Source organism: Centroberyx affinis, unplaced genomic scaffold (assembly GCF_046629955.1).
Source record: "Centroberyx affinis isolate AG114_WGS23_722 - 3 ecotype Tasmania unplaced genomic scaffold, CSIRO-AGI_Caff_v1 ptg001947l_1, whole genome shotgun sequence".
NCBI classification, from domain to species: domain Eukaryota; kingdom Metazoa; phylum Chordata; class Actinopteri; order Beryciformes; family Berycidae; genus Centroberyx; species Centroberyx affinis.
In genome coordinates this window covers 56,292-69,849 of record NW_027280304.1, presented here as the reverse complement: position 1 = coordinate 69,849, position 13,558 = coordinate 56,292, and the positions used below count along the sequence as shown (strand labels likewise).

Sequence of the window (13,558 nt, the reverse complement as noted above, 5' to 3'; positions counted from 1 at the left end):
GAAAAGAGTTTAGTTTTTCTGTTGGGACCGGAGAGTAAACTGCATCTTTTGAGTTTTATTTAGTGTCATTCATAACTGGAGTGTCTGACTGCAAAAAAAGTAAGGTTAGTATCATGGGTTTTTAAGGGATTTATTCATGGGTTGGTTCACAGATACACTAGAAATTAAGGGATTTTTCATGCCTTTTGTGCAGGGTCACATGTTATTAGTGAGTTATTAATGGAAAGTCTCCCTGAATTTTACATTAAATTAGAAAGTAAGCAGTCAAACATTAAGGGGTGTTTAAGGAGGTTTTGATGGGGTCTCCTCCATTAATAATTCCCTAAACTAATTTTAAGGGGATTTTGCATGAATTAAGAGGTGAAATCATGTAAATGTAAGGGTATTTTAAGGGACTGGTTTGTACAGAGGACTGACACTAGTATTTATCACTTAAAATAATAATAATAATATTAATAATAATAATAATAATAATAATAATAACCTTTATTTGTATAGCACCTTGCATACACAACATGCAGCTCAAAGTGCTTAACATCAATAGAAGGCAGATAAAAGACAGATAAAAAGATAAAATTCATATAAAAGAACAAGCAAAATGCATTGCATTATGCAAGCGTTGCAACCATGGCAGCTGAGAAGGCCATTCTTTGCGTTCTTTAAATATGTGTTTAATACTACAAAATACACTCAATGTTACAGTCACTGCCCTTGCCGTCCAGAATAGCAGAGAACATCCCAATGGAGTGAAGGGGTTTGTGGAAACTGTGCTTCCTAATTATAGTGATCCAACATTTGCCTCATTTGCATTTCAGGATGACAAGGCGAACATTTCAGGTGAAGGATAATCCACTTCTTACCTTCGAGACTGCGTTAGGATCTATATGAGCGAATTATTTTATTATGAGGCCTATCATAATTGCTGATCACTGTTGTTGTGATATGATATTGTAATATTTACCATTTTATATTTAGAGGAGTAGAGTGGAGTAGAAAAGTTTATGAAAGTGTCACTCCACAATGGTTCATACAATAGCAAAAGATACAAACATGTCTTCTAATTAGTTCAGTTGTTGCAGACAGCAAGCTGCAGCGGACGCATTAGTAAAGGACTTTTGTTGGATCCATTGTGCGCACTGCCGTTTTAATGCGGCGGGGTTTATATACACGTCACTGCTGATTGGCTAACAGCTCTGACACGCCCACCAAACGAGAGACAACGTACCTCAAAGCCCGTTTCACACCGTTTCGAGGAAACATGACGTTCAACCCGGAAACCGTAGCAAAACGGTGCACACCGTTTTCAGATTGAACGTGCCCGGTGACTTCATGCTGCACTAGTAGGTGTAAATAAATTTCTAACCAATAAAACCCATCAGATTTTTGAACATTTCCGCCCCTCTGCACCCCTCCCATCAAATACAATTGCCTTTCTCTCCCTGACTGATATTCCATTGGTTTAAACTTTTGATCGATCCCTCACTGCATTATGTCCCGCCCCGACATCCTGTTTCAACAGGAAATGCATCAAACCCAGGAAGTAAAGATGCCATTTCATGGTGTCTTTAAGTTGAATTCTTGTGGTGTTTCTCAGGGCTTCGGGGAAGACGACAGACAGAGTCACATTCATTCAGAAACACAGGAGGATGAAGATGGGAGAGCAGCGAGGACGATGAGAAGGTGGAACCCAAATGTAGCTGTTACATGACTGCAGCCTTCAGTGTTACGCATATGTGTAGATGCACATAGCAGAGGCGGGGGCTCGAGTCACATGACTTGGACTCGAGTCAGACTCAAGTCACATTTTTAATTGCTTGAGTCTTGACTTGATGCATGAAGAGAAGACTTGAGACTTGACTTGACTTGGGTTCTGGTGACTTGGGACTTGACTCTGACTTGTACTCTGATGACTTGAAAAGGTTTCTAAAGTCTTGACTTGAGATCTTGTGTTTGTGTAAATGACTCAGATTGAAAGTGATGAGATTTGTTCCAGCAGACGACTGAATTTAAATTCTGTTTTCTGAATTTGTATGGAATGATTGAATTTATTGAAGTTGAAACTGATTATAGAAATCAAACTCATGATGCTCTTACCAAGTTTTTATCCTATTAAAACCATATTGCATTGAAAAGTCCTAGATATTTAGTTTTCTTTAAGATATTAAACTGATACTGGACTCTTTGTTTTGATTTGTTCTGACTTGACTTGCTGTTCTACATTTAGACTTGAGACTTGACATTAATGACATGGACTTGACTTGGACTTGACTTGGTAATCTACATTTAGACTTGGGATCACACCTCTGACATAGTGCTGAGTCTTGCCGGGTCTCAGGAAGCTCTGCTCTGCCACACCTTCTGTGATGTTTTCTGACACTGAGTGCTGTTTGTTGTATTTTTAGGAGATCTTCGAGGCTTAATAACCCTGAGGGGAATGATGGGGATTTAAACGGTAAGCATTTCGGTCTGGAATATCATGGAATTTCGAAAGGTGGATTCCAGACAGAGAAAGTCTTATAAATGTTATGAATACTCTGAAGAAGCAAGGGAATATCAGGGAATTATGAAATGGGAATAGCCTATAGCAGAATGTATTTTACAGCTTGTTTCACACGTTCGATGCATTAGATTGGTGGATTTCAGCCCAGCTGTTGTGGAAGCCAGACCGTTCACCCCTTTAGAAAAACGACATTAACAAACCAAAACACTTTCAGGTCACAGAAGCGCCTGAAACTCAGTTATGGAAAGTCCTGGAAAAGTCCTGGAAACCGGTCTCCTTGTTAACTATGATGGAACATTGTGAAGGGAAACAGCAACATACAGCCTGCCTTCATCAGCCTGGGTTTCAGTGGAGAGTTTTAGTGTCCCATATGATGGTCTAAATGCTGTTTCAGAAGAAAACTCTGTGGGGGAAACACTGAATACTTTTTTGGCATGAAAATGGTCAAATGTAAAGATACTGAATATTGGCACAGAATATTGGCTATTGGTGACTATTACAGTATGGGCCTTCAAAAACCCGTATCGGTCGAACCCTGATATGTCTATGTGAATATGGGTGTGTTCTGGGTGATGTAACCCCCCCCCCCCCCCTTCTCCCCAAGGTGACAGTAAGAGGAGGCAGGTGAGGAGAAGCTCCCGGCCGACCAGACCGACCAGCAGATACCAGGCTTCCTCCAACATGTTAGTAAGAGCAAGAGAGTCTGCGGCTTTTCACTCCAGCCAAAACACCGCAGCAGCAGCTGAATTCTCTGATTTTCACACCTTCAGCCAGAGAGAGGAGGGGGGAGGAGGGGGGGGCAGGGAAACTCGCCGCTACAGTGACTGGTTGGAATGAAAACACGGGGCTCTTCCCTCGGTTTGCGCCCTCCCCACGTTCTCGCGTTCTTCTTCTTCTCGTACCGTCCGAAGTACGATTCCAAAACAAAAGAACGCCGAGGATGGAAGTTTTACTCTCAACCTTTTTTGGCTCGTGACCCTTAGAAGGAAGCGATGCCCACTCACCCTCCGTCACTGGCTGCATATGCAGAGAGGTGAACAGTTCACCCAAAGAATGATTTTCCCTTATCAGGTTGTTTCATTTGATTATCAGAGGAGGCTGAGAGGCTGAAAACTAGCTGGAAACTCAGTATTTCACAATAAAAAGCGAAAAATAACACAAAATACACCTGATAATATCTTTAATATTAATATATATATAATGTAATATGTATACTAATATCTTTATAGCAGAATTTCTGCGTTTTGATTGTCCACATTGGTGTCCACATTTAAAAGTTACCTCTCTCCCAGCATGCAAAGCTGCCTACTGCAGCTTTAATCTGCATGGAGGAAATGAAAGTTTATCTTATCTGAAATGAATGAATGCTGAAATGTTGCATTTATTTTTTTATCATATTGAATGAAAACACTGCACGAGTGTTCAGCGACTCCAATTTCAAATGTAAGCACTTCACCCAACCTGGAGAGCTTCTCTCTCTCTCTCTCTCTCTCTCTCTCTCTCTCATCCTCCTGTTGCGTTGTTTCTTCCCAGGGTAGTGGAGGCCGTCCTGAAGGGAATGGACAGCATGAAGAAGAAGAGGCGGCTCAGCAGGAACAAAGGAGTGAGTCCTGCTTTCACTGCTGCCATGAACACACACCTCCCATACGGACTGAATCTAGATATGAGTTAGCTGGGTGACATTCACACCTGGCATGAGTGACCTGTCATCCTGCAGGTTAGAGAGTCAAAACAAGTCTGACTCCAGCTCCTGTAACTTTATCTCAGCATGATGGACTTGTCTGTCTCTTCTTCTGTGGTGTTCATACCAGTTGAAAACACATGAAGAAACAGCTGAATATGAATCATCAGTCCAGACTTCATTTTGTTCTGCTAGGCTTTCCAAGCATGAGGAACCTGCATCCGTCTCCTTCTACCCATAATCCCTTGTGTTTTGGGTTGGTTTCCTGTAGTCGGCTGGATTAACGAACCGCGCCGCAGTTCTCTTGTTAGAGGACTGAGGGCGTTTTCACACCTATAGATCGTTTGCTCTGGTCCGAATCAGTCGATGAGTTTGTAAACTCGCAGCGTTTTCCCCTTGGATCGGTTTCTTTTCACAATGGGAAAAATCCAAGCGAACCAAAATGCATCACTACAAACCATGTGAGAATGTTCATACCTGCTGTACCTGCTGTACCTGGCTACAGGAGCCGTTTAGCTCAAACTTGCGGGGTAAATTGAGTACACCTGGTAGTTGGGTCGGATCGAGGTCGGATCACGTTCCCACCACAAACGAACCACTCCAGAGTTCGTTCGGGACCGGACCGAGACCGCCTCCTCTAAAGGGTCTCGGTGCGGTTGTTTTGGTCCGCACCTGAATGCGATTACTGTGTTCACACCTGACCAAACGAACCCTCGCACCAAGGGGGGAAACGAACCAGAGTCCGATTTAACCGGACTAAAAGCGCAGGTGTGAAGACGCCCTGAGACTTATTTGGTGCCACCAGAGGTCAAAGGTCATCGTCCTCACCTGGACAAACCCACTGAACTGAAGGAGGAAACGCTGCAGAGTTCAGAGAAACCGATCAGAACACGCTGGCTGTTGAACGCAGCCTTAGAGTCACACGGATGCAACTTGATCAGACGGGCTGTTGGTCAAAGTGTGGAGCTGCAGGGTCGAGCTCAGGACCGGGCCGCGTTGTGTTTACATCTACACTACAGACTCTGTCTCTCTCTCTGTCTCTCTCAGTGGGTGCTGCCTCTCTTATCAGGTCACTGTGAGGGTGGTGCACCCAGCTGCCCCCCCCCCCCCACCCTCCCTCTGCTCCCTGGTCATGGGGAGTGGGCTGTGTTGGCTAATCTCTCTCTCATATTGTCTCCTCGTCCTGCCGGAGCAGCCCACTGAGAAACACTTTATCAGCTGACACCATATTGGAAGACTGAAGGCCGAGACCTGCCAGCCCTTCTTTGTGTGTGTGTGTGTGTGTGTGTGTGTGTGTGTGTGTGTTTTTGTCACACAAAGGTTTAACAGCTGCCATAGTTTAGATCAGTGGTTCTCAAAGTGCGTCTTCCCCCAGCATAATTAGGAGTTGTTTATTTTCACCAGAACTTAGTTGACTAGAAATTATCCCAACTTTTCTAATCACTCTCCTTCACTCTCTCCACTCACCTGCAGTATAGTACGGAAGCCCATTGAGGACATTTATTCATACATTTTAATTACAATGTTTTCTCGAGATATAGAGTTATTTACGTCATTATCTCGAGATAACATGTTTTGTTTTCCAGAGAAAATGCTAAAATTCTCGGGATTAAATGAGATAATTTCCTCATTATCTTGGAGAATATTATATTGTCGTTTTCCTCCAGTGTTTTTTTTGTTTGATGTGATTGCAGAAGATCTACTCTAAAGCCCAGAGGAGGGAAACGCCGCCGCAGAGGGAGCTCAGTGACCAGGAGGACCACTACGGTTTGGATCAACATTTACATGACTGTTACATTTTAGGCTTTTAGCTGACGCTGTTATCCGGAGTGATTTACAGTAAGAGCAGCAGCAGAATGAGCTTCAAATCCCAGATCAGCAACATTACAAGCAACCAACAGTAAAGAGTGCAAGGGTCAGAGCCACAGTGCAAAGACAAATAGATTTAACACATTTTCCTGGAGTCCTGGACAAAAGAGAAAAGCAAAGTAATGAGATGAGGCCCTTTTTCACGTCGTCATGGTAACAGCTTCCATATTGACGTCACATAACGTCCTGTGGCAACTTTATTTTTGCAAAGATTAAACTTTAGGCAAAAATCTTGTAGCCTGTCGCTAATTTAGATCCAGGAGTCTACAAAATGGTAATTTTGGGAAGGTTGGGGAGCGATTTAGTGAAGGCCAGAGCTGGCGACAGGAAGTTGTAACGCACCTGTTTCTCGATGCAGAAGCTGTTACCATGACGATGTGAAAAGGGCCTGTAACAACACATTATGTAATAACACCGCATTATGTAATAACGCAACAAAATGTATTAAATTTTCACTTCATTATGTAATAACACCCGCATTTTGTAATAATCTGCCGCATTTTGTAATACACAGCCTGAACGCAATATGTAATACATTTCCCTGCATTTTGTAAAATATTATTACATATTGCGGTGTGTGTGTGTGTGTGTGTGTGTGTCTCCTGACATTTGTGTGTACTAGTACTTAGATGTTTGTGTCAGTATAACACTCAGTGTCGTGCAGTTTCTATGTCTCTATGAACCCTGAAGGAAGGAAGGAATACAGTGACACTTAATGCAGTTTTGACCAATGAAAGATACTAATCTACTGAACTAATAGTATCTTTTTAAAATGAATTTTGAGTCAGTATGATTCATGCTAGAATGCATAAAATAAACGTTGTTATAATGTTATAACGATTTTTATGAATGAAGACATCCGTTTTGGTTGGTTATTACATAATGCACCATATTATGACATTTTCATCCAAAAAAAAATGCAACTCCCGTATTTTGTAATAACCACCGCAATATGTAATAATTTATTACAAAATACGGGGAAAGTTATTACATATTGCGTTCAGGCTGTGTATTAAAAAAATGCAGCAGATTATTACAAAATGTGAAGTGAAAATGTATTACATTTTGTCGAGTTATTACATAATTCGGTGTTATTACATAATGTGGTGTTACAGGGCCTATAAGATCCAAGCATAATCTCAGAATTTTGAGATTAATCTTGGAACTCAAATCAGTTTTTCACTCTTCTGCACATCAGGTAACAATAGAGGAGGAGGATAATGAGAGAGGAAGGGAGAGGGGAGGAGATGATTTAGTGTGAAGAGGAAGTGATGATGGGAGGGGAGAGGGAACCTGAGGCCATGCTACCTCAGTGTGGATTTCTGACGGTGTTTCTTTCTCTTCTCTGCTCAGTGAACTATTTGTCATTTCCAGGTGAAGACGACGGGGAGGAGGACGAGGAGGACGAGGACGAGGAGGAAGAAGAAGACGTGTCGGCGGACGACGACAGCGGCGTCGGCGTTAGCCAGAACTTCAACGCCAGACGGAGCAGAGCCACCAGCGGTCTGTCCGTCTGTGTCGATACGCTGCTCATCACAGACTGGATCCAGACCCAAAGTGATGCCGCTCTGACTGTCGCTTTCTCTTTCTGTTCAGAGTCCCGGAGAGGAAGCTACCGGATCGGCGCCAGCAGAGGAACTCACAGGTCAGCTTACTGCTCTTTTCTTTTCTTTGTCTCCCCCAGGCGATAATGAAAACTAGGACAGCACTCCAAATTGACTTTTTATTTGCCACACGGACGTTTCGGGGTAAGACGCCCTTCTCCAGCGCGTGTACTGGCAATTTCACAATCCATAGACACAGGTGGGGTTAATTATGGATGTCCACAACTGGCACAACAGGTCTGTCCCAGCAGGGGGAGTCACAGTCACATGATGTATGTTACTAAAACATGAAACAATTTATACAAAATAAACAGAAGATAAAAAACATAAAAATAAAAAACAAACAAAAAACAACACAAATTGCGTTCACTTCATAAGAAACAAACAAATGAAATCTCCTCATTCAGCCCATTGGGAATGAGGGTACAAAGGGAGTGAAATAATGAATGAAATAATGAAATGTTGGCTTATTGTAAATTTGGACCCAATACAACATGCTTTAATCCAGTTTAATCTGGTTTGGTTTGTTTGTGGCTATAAAACGATGAAATACGGAAAGAAGAGAAAACTTTTGCAGGTGAGATTGAAAAACCGAAAAACTTTGTCATTCCAAAAGAAATGAGAAGCATGTCTTAAATGATTGTGGTCCTAAAGTAAAAATATAATAATAATGATGAAATATTATCTGGTATCTGATGATTTCCCACCTCTCCTCTGTTGTTGTCCTGTTGCTCTCTACAGGATTTGGGCGACACGCAGGTGAGTGCTGGTCACAACATTTTTTTTTTTTTTTTTTTTAGCAGTACATAGCAGAATGCAAATGTGAGAAATAAAGTGTAAAATAGAATAAAAATAAATGAATAAAATAAAATTAAATAACAGACACATATCATAACAAACAGAAATATATAAACAAACGAGCAAACAAATAAATAACAAAAATGTTATTTGTGAGGAAAGCATGTGCTGTTACGGAAATGACATGGTAATTAAAAAAAGTAAAGATCAAACATTAAAATGCCAGTACAATTGTTTTAAATTTCATTTTCACACAACTACAGTTCAGACATTTTGGGTAATTTTACACTAACATACTGAAAAACACGATTTCCACTGCAGCGGAACTTTAAATAGAAAAAGAAAAGAAAACAAAAAAAACACAGCTATTAAAGTAAGAGCTGTAAGAGCCTAGGAAGCATGAGACCAGGTGGATAATGTCTCAAGTTTTGCACCATTAACCTTGGCTGTAGATTTTTCTAGAAGACAAACGCTGGTCACAGTATGAAGTGTTGGCTGGCACATGCAGCCTGAGGAAGAGAGAGACGATTTAACATCAAATTACACCAATACCCCACCACCCACACACACACACACACACACACACACACACACACACACTCGTCCATTTCCTCCCTCTCCTCCCCTCATCCTTTCGTTTCGGCCTGCAGACCCACTAAGCGTGCGTGGGCGAGGGAATCCGGCTCTTCAGAGGGAGACGACGACTCTGAGGACAGCGAGCAGAGTGACGGGGAAATCCCCGACAGGTCAGTGGAGAGACGGGCGGTCCAACGGCAAAACAAACAGCAGGATTATTTGCAGGGTTCCTACGCAGGTCTGGAAAGTCTGGAAAAGTATAAAAAATTAATTTGATCATTTCCAGGTCTTGAATAGTTTGGGAATTTGAAAAAAAATGTCTGGAAAAGTATGGAAAATGTTGCGGTTCAGGTCCGATACACACATAATTCTAGCTTTTATGTTGTTGTAGAGCCACTTTGAGTCCACAGTTTTTGTTGATGTGAAGAATAATGTTCAGATAGAGGGACGCTCTTATTACCCAGCCGCTGTCAGCATGCATTATATCAAATACAGACCAAAATCAAATCCGGTCAAGAACATAGGGTCTGGGAAAAATATGGAATTTTAAAATGGAAACCGTGTAGGAACCCTGTATTTGGTTTATCCGGATGGAGACGCTCAAATCAGCTCTCTGTTTGCTGTCAAATCTCCTGGTTCAGCTCTTCGATCCAGACCCCCATTGGCATTGCATTGGACTGGAAAGGGGGCGTGGCAAGTTAGCATCCGAGCTGCATAATAGTAATAATAACTGTATTTCTGTAGTTCCATTCATACATAGAATGCAGCTCAAAGCGCTTTACATAAGATAAACGGATTAAAACGATTACAAGCACAGGCAAAAATATTTAAGCAAAATCAAAAATACAAGCAAAAGCAAGGGAGAAGTTAAAATGGTAACACTTTACAATAAGGGTCACTAAGTTAAGTTAAGTTTAAGTTAACCCTTAATTAACAGTTAACTAATGTGCCTGGTAATAATTTACTTATGGTGTTCATGTTAACTAAGGTATTCATTTATACATTATTTAATAGTATCGGACGGTTCAGGCCTCCCCGTCGTCCATTAATTCCTGATAATGGACACCTCGTCGGGCATTATCCCTTACTTAACTAACCCTTAACTTAGTGACCCTTATTGTAAAGTGTTACCGTTAAAACAGTAGTCTAGTAAAATGACATTAAAAAAGAAAGAAAGAAAGAAAGAAAGGTAAAAATAGTAAGGATAATAATAAAAAATAGAAATGTTCTTTTATCTTTAGCCTTACGTAAGCTGCTCATGTGACCCGACCCAGCGGCCTGGCAGCTCTGGATCTGGAACCGACTTGAACTTTTTGCCTCTGATCACAGAGAAAGACCGCCTGGTGTCCAGCCCCTATGAATCGCCATGCAAATTCGAAGAGTGCTGAAAACTACGATTCATAGGGGCTGGATACCAGGCTAAGAGAAAGACAGATTTTTACTGCTGAAAGTGGGCAGTGTTCTCCTTTACGTACAATTGTGTTCAAAGTATCTGCATGACTTATGGTAATTCAGCTGCTCATAGAATTAGCATCAGCTCTGTACCAGAAACCTTGTATTGGAGCTGATGCCTTAAACCGCTCTAGTGTGAACGGACACAGATTAGAGACAAACAGGAGGAGAAACAGCAGTTACAGTAGTTTTAAATCTTTAAACACAGCCTCGGCTTTACTGTGTCGCCTCTGTCTCACTCTGCTGTGTAAGAGACTCCCTCCAGGTGGTTTTAGGAGGGAATATTTTTTGGATCAAGTTGACAGTTCCTTTTCGGTCTCGGTCTTCCTCCCAGGTGTCGACCGCTCAACCTGCAGACAGAGGATGCTGCGGGGAGCCGGGGAGGCAGGAGGAAGGCAGGAGCCGGTCTGGCCGACATCGACCCCGTGCTGATCGACCGGGCGGTGCGTTGTCACACTGTTAACGCCTAACCGGCCCGGGAACCACTGCTTTGTCCTCTTGATTTCTGATAAAAGGAAATGCACACATCACTTTTTGGAATCGCTGGAATCGGAGCAAATCTGTGAACCCCCAGAAAACATCGTATAGCTCTGTTCTGTATGGTGTCTGTAGTTTTAGATTCTTTTAAGCCCCACACCCCTGCAGCATAGTTCAGTATGGGGGAGACACATGCGTCGTAAAGCTGGGTGGGTATATGTAGAATAGCCAAGATCATTACATACTTTCAGTTTGTTAATAACTGATCCCAAAGCTCTCCCAGCAGAGTCAGCAAGGGACCCAATTCCAACCTCGTAAGTCATAAATTCATCAAGAAAGAAACCCAAGTATTTATATGCACTAACATATTCTAAAGAGACTGAGCCAAAACTAATTCTTTGTGTACTTCTTTCCATACCTTTCTTTCTGAAATGCGTTATTTGTATTTTGCTCTGATTTATTGCTAATCTCCACTTATAAAACCACAAACTAACCACATTTAACATATTCTGTAGGTCAGACTCGGACTCAGCCAGTAAAATTATATCATCCGCGTATAATAAAATACCCAATTTAATATCATCCAAGCATACGCCTAAATTAGCTTCCTTAATCTGTAGAGCTAAGTCATTCACAAATAATGCAAAAAGGGTTGGAGAAAGTATATCACCTTGTTTTACTCCAAAAGGTGTGTCAAACCAGTCAGTAAACATGTCATTAATCTCCACTCAGGCAACAGGTATGACAGGTAGAATGAGCTTTTCATTTCTCCTGTCAGTGTGACTTTAAGACAAAGGGGGAGTTCTGGGAGAGACCGATCCCTCTGTCGCCCTCTGGTGGCCGATGGCAGAACAACTGGAAACTCCACACACCTCAACATAAAGGCTTTATCTTCTATGTAGACAAGAAGTTAGACCTGGAATAGCTCATTTAATTTCTTCTCCAGTCTCCACTTATGGTAGTTTAGCTAATTAGTTGTGCCTTCAAGAAGACATTTATGTGAATTTCAGTGCATGTACTGTAAGGGGGGCGAGGCATCGAACACATGTGAGCTAGTTAACGCTCAGGTGACTCTGTCATAAAACCTGTAGTTAGTAAACATGTCATTAATCTCCACTCAGGCAACTGGGCAACTATACAAGGTCTGGATTGCTTTATAGAATCTACCATCCACCCCCACTTCCATAAGTTTAAAGGCAAGCAAATCTCTGTTAACCCAGTCAAACGCCCTTTGAAAGTCAACAGAACATGCGAAAGCGGGTTTGCCTTTAGCGATTCTAGTTCTAATGATAGTTGATACTGAATGTATATGATCGATATTGGACCTGTGCACAAAGTAGGAGCTGTGTAACGACCACATGCAGAACTAGACAGCTGCAGCTCATGGAGGAAATGTGTGGGCTAGTGCTACGCTGCTGGAGAGTAGTATGGCTGCACAATTAATCAATTAATCAATTTCCAGATCACAAGAGGCAGCAGTTGTTTTATCAGAGTGGTGGACTGCTAAACAGCCCAAGTCTCTGCCCTATAAATGACAAATTACACATGAAAAAACATTTTCTTCTTTTTTTTTCTCGAAAATACTGACAATTCTGTCTGTATGTGTGTATTGCAATTTATATTGCTTTCCTCCCTCACTCCCTTCCTTCCCTCCTACCTTCCCTCCTCCTTCTCGGCTTCTACTCCCTCCTCACTCCTTACTCTTCTCTCCTCTTCTCATCCTCCCTCACCTCCTCGCTCGTCCCTTGCTCCCTCCCTCCTCATCCCCTACTTCCTTTCCTCCCTCCGTCCTTCCCTCCCTCCTCTCCTCTCCTCCCTCCTTCCTTCCCTCCTCTCTCCTCTCTCGTCTCCTCCTTTCTCCTCCCTCCTTCCCTCCTCCTTCCTTCCTCCTCTCTCCTCCCTCCTTCCTTCCCTCTCTCCCTCCTTCCTTCCTCCTCTCTCCTCTCCTCCTTCCTTCCCTCCTCCCCTCCTCCCTCCCTCCCTCTCACCTCCCTCCTGTCTCCTCCCTCCCTCCTCTCTCCTCCCTCCCTCCCTCCTCTCTCCTTCCTTCCCTCCTCCCTCCTCTCTCCTCTCCTCCTCCCTCCCTACCTCCCTCCCTCCCTCCGTCTTACCTCTCTCCTGTCTCCTCCCTCCCTCCTGTCTCCTCCCTCCCTCCCTCCTGTCTCCTCCCTCCCTCCCTCCTGTCTCCTCCCTCCCTCCCTCTCACCTCCCTCCTGTTGCCTCCCTCCCTCCTCTCTCCTCCCTCCCCCCCTCCCTCCTCTCTTCTCTCCCTCCCTTTTCCCTCCCTCCCTCCTTCCTTCCCTCCTGTCTCCTCTCTCCTCCCTCCTCCCTCCCTCCACTCCTCTCTCTTCTCTCCCCCCCCTCCCCCTCCTCAGGTGTGTTTTGACAGTGTTGGAGGTCTTTCTGGTCACATCTCCTCTCTGAAGGAGATGGTTGTCTTCCCTCTGCTCTACCCCGAGGTTTTCGACAACTTCAAGATCCAGCCTCCCAGGTGAACCTGCTGGGCACACACACACACACACACACACACACACACACACACACACACACACACACACACACACACACACACACACACACACACACACAGAGCATGCACAA

The 13,558-nt window shown here is 43.2% G+C and overlaps 1 protein-coding gene across 1 annotated transcript in view; it reads left to right on the top strand.

Annotated features, from left to right (window-relative positions):
• Positions 1-13,558, top strand: part of LOC139653670 (ATPase family AAA domain-containing protein 2-like) — a 56,722-nt gene that overhangs the window by 18,381 nt on the left and 24,783 nt on the right. The window contains exons 5-12 of the mRNA XM_071530589.1: positions 3,105-3,183; positions 4,034-4,103; positions 5,876-5,948; positions 7,425-7,695; positions 8,396-8,413; positions 9,103-9,198; positions 10,815-10,923; positions 13,333-13,448. Of these exons, the coding sequence (XP_071386690.1) occupies positions 3,105-3,183; positions 4,034-4,103; positions 5,876-5,948; positions 7,425-7,695; positions 8,396-8,413; positions 9,103-9,198; positions 10,815-10,923; positions 13,333-13,448 (832 nt within the window). The remainder of the gene's footprint in view (positions 1-3,104; positions 3,184-4,033; positions 4,104-5,875; positions 5,949-7,424; positions 7,696-8,395; positions 8,414-9,102; positions 9,199-10,814; positions 10,924-13,332; positions 13,449-13,558) is intronic.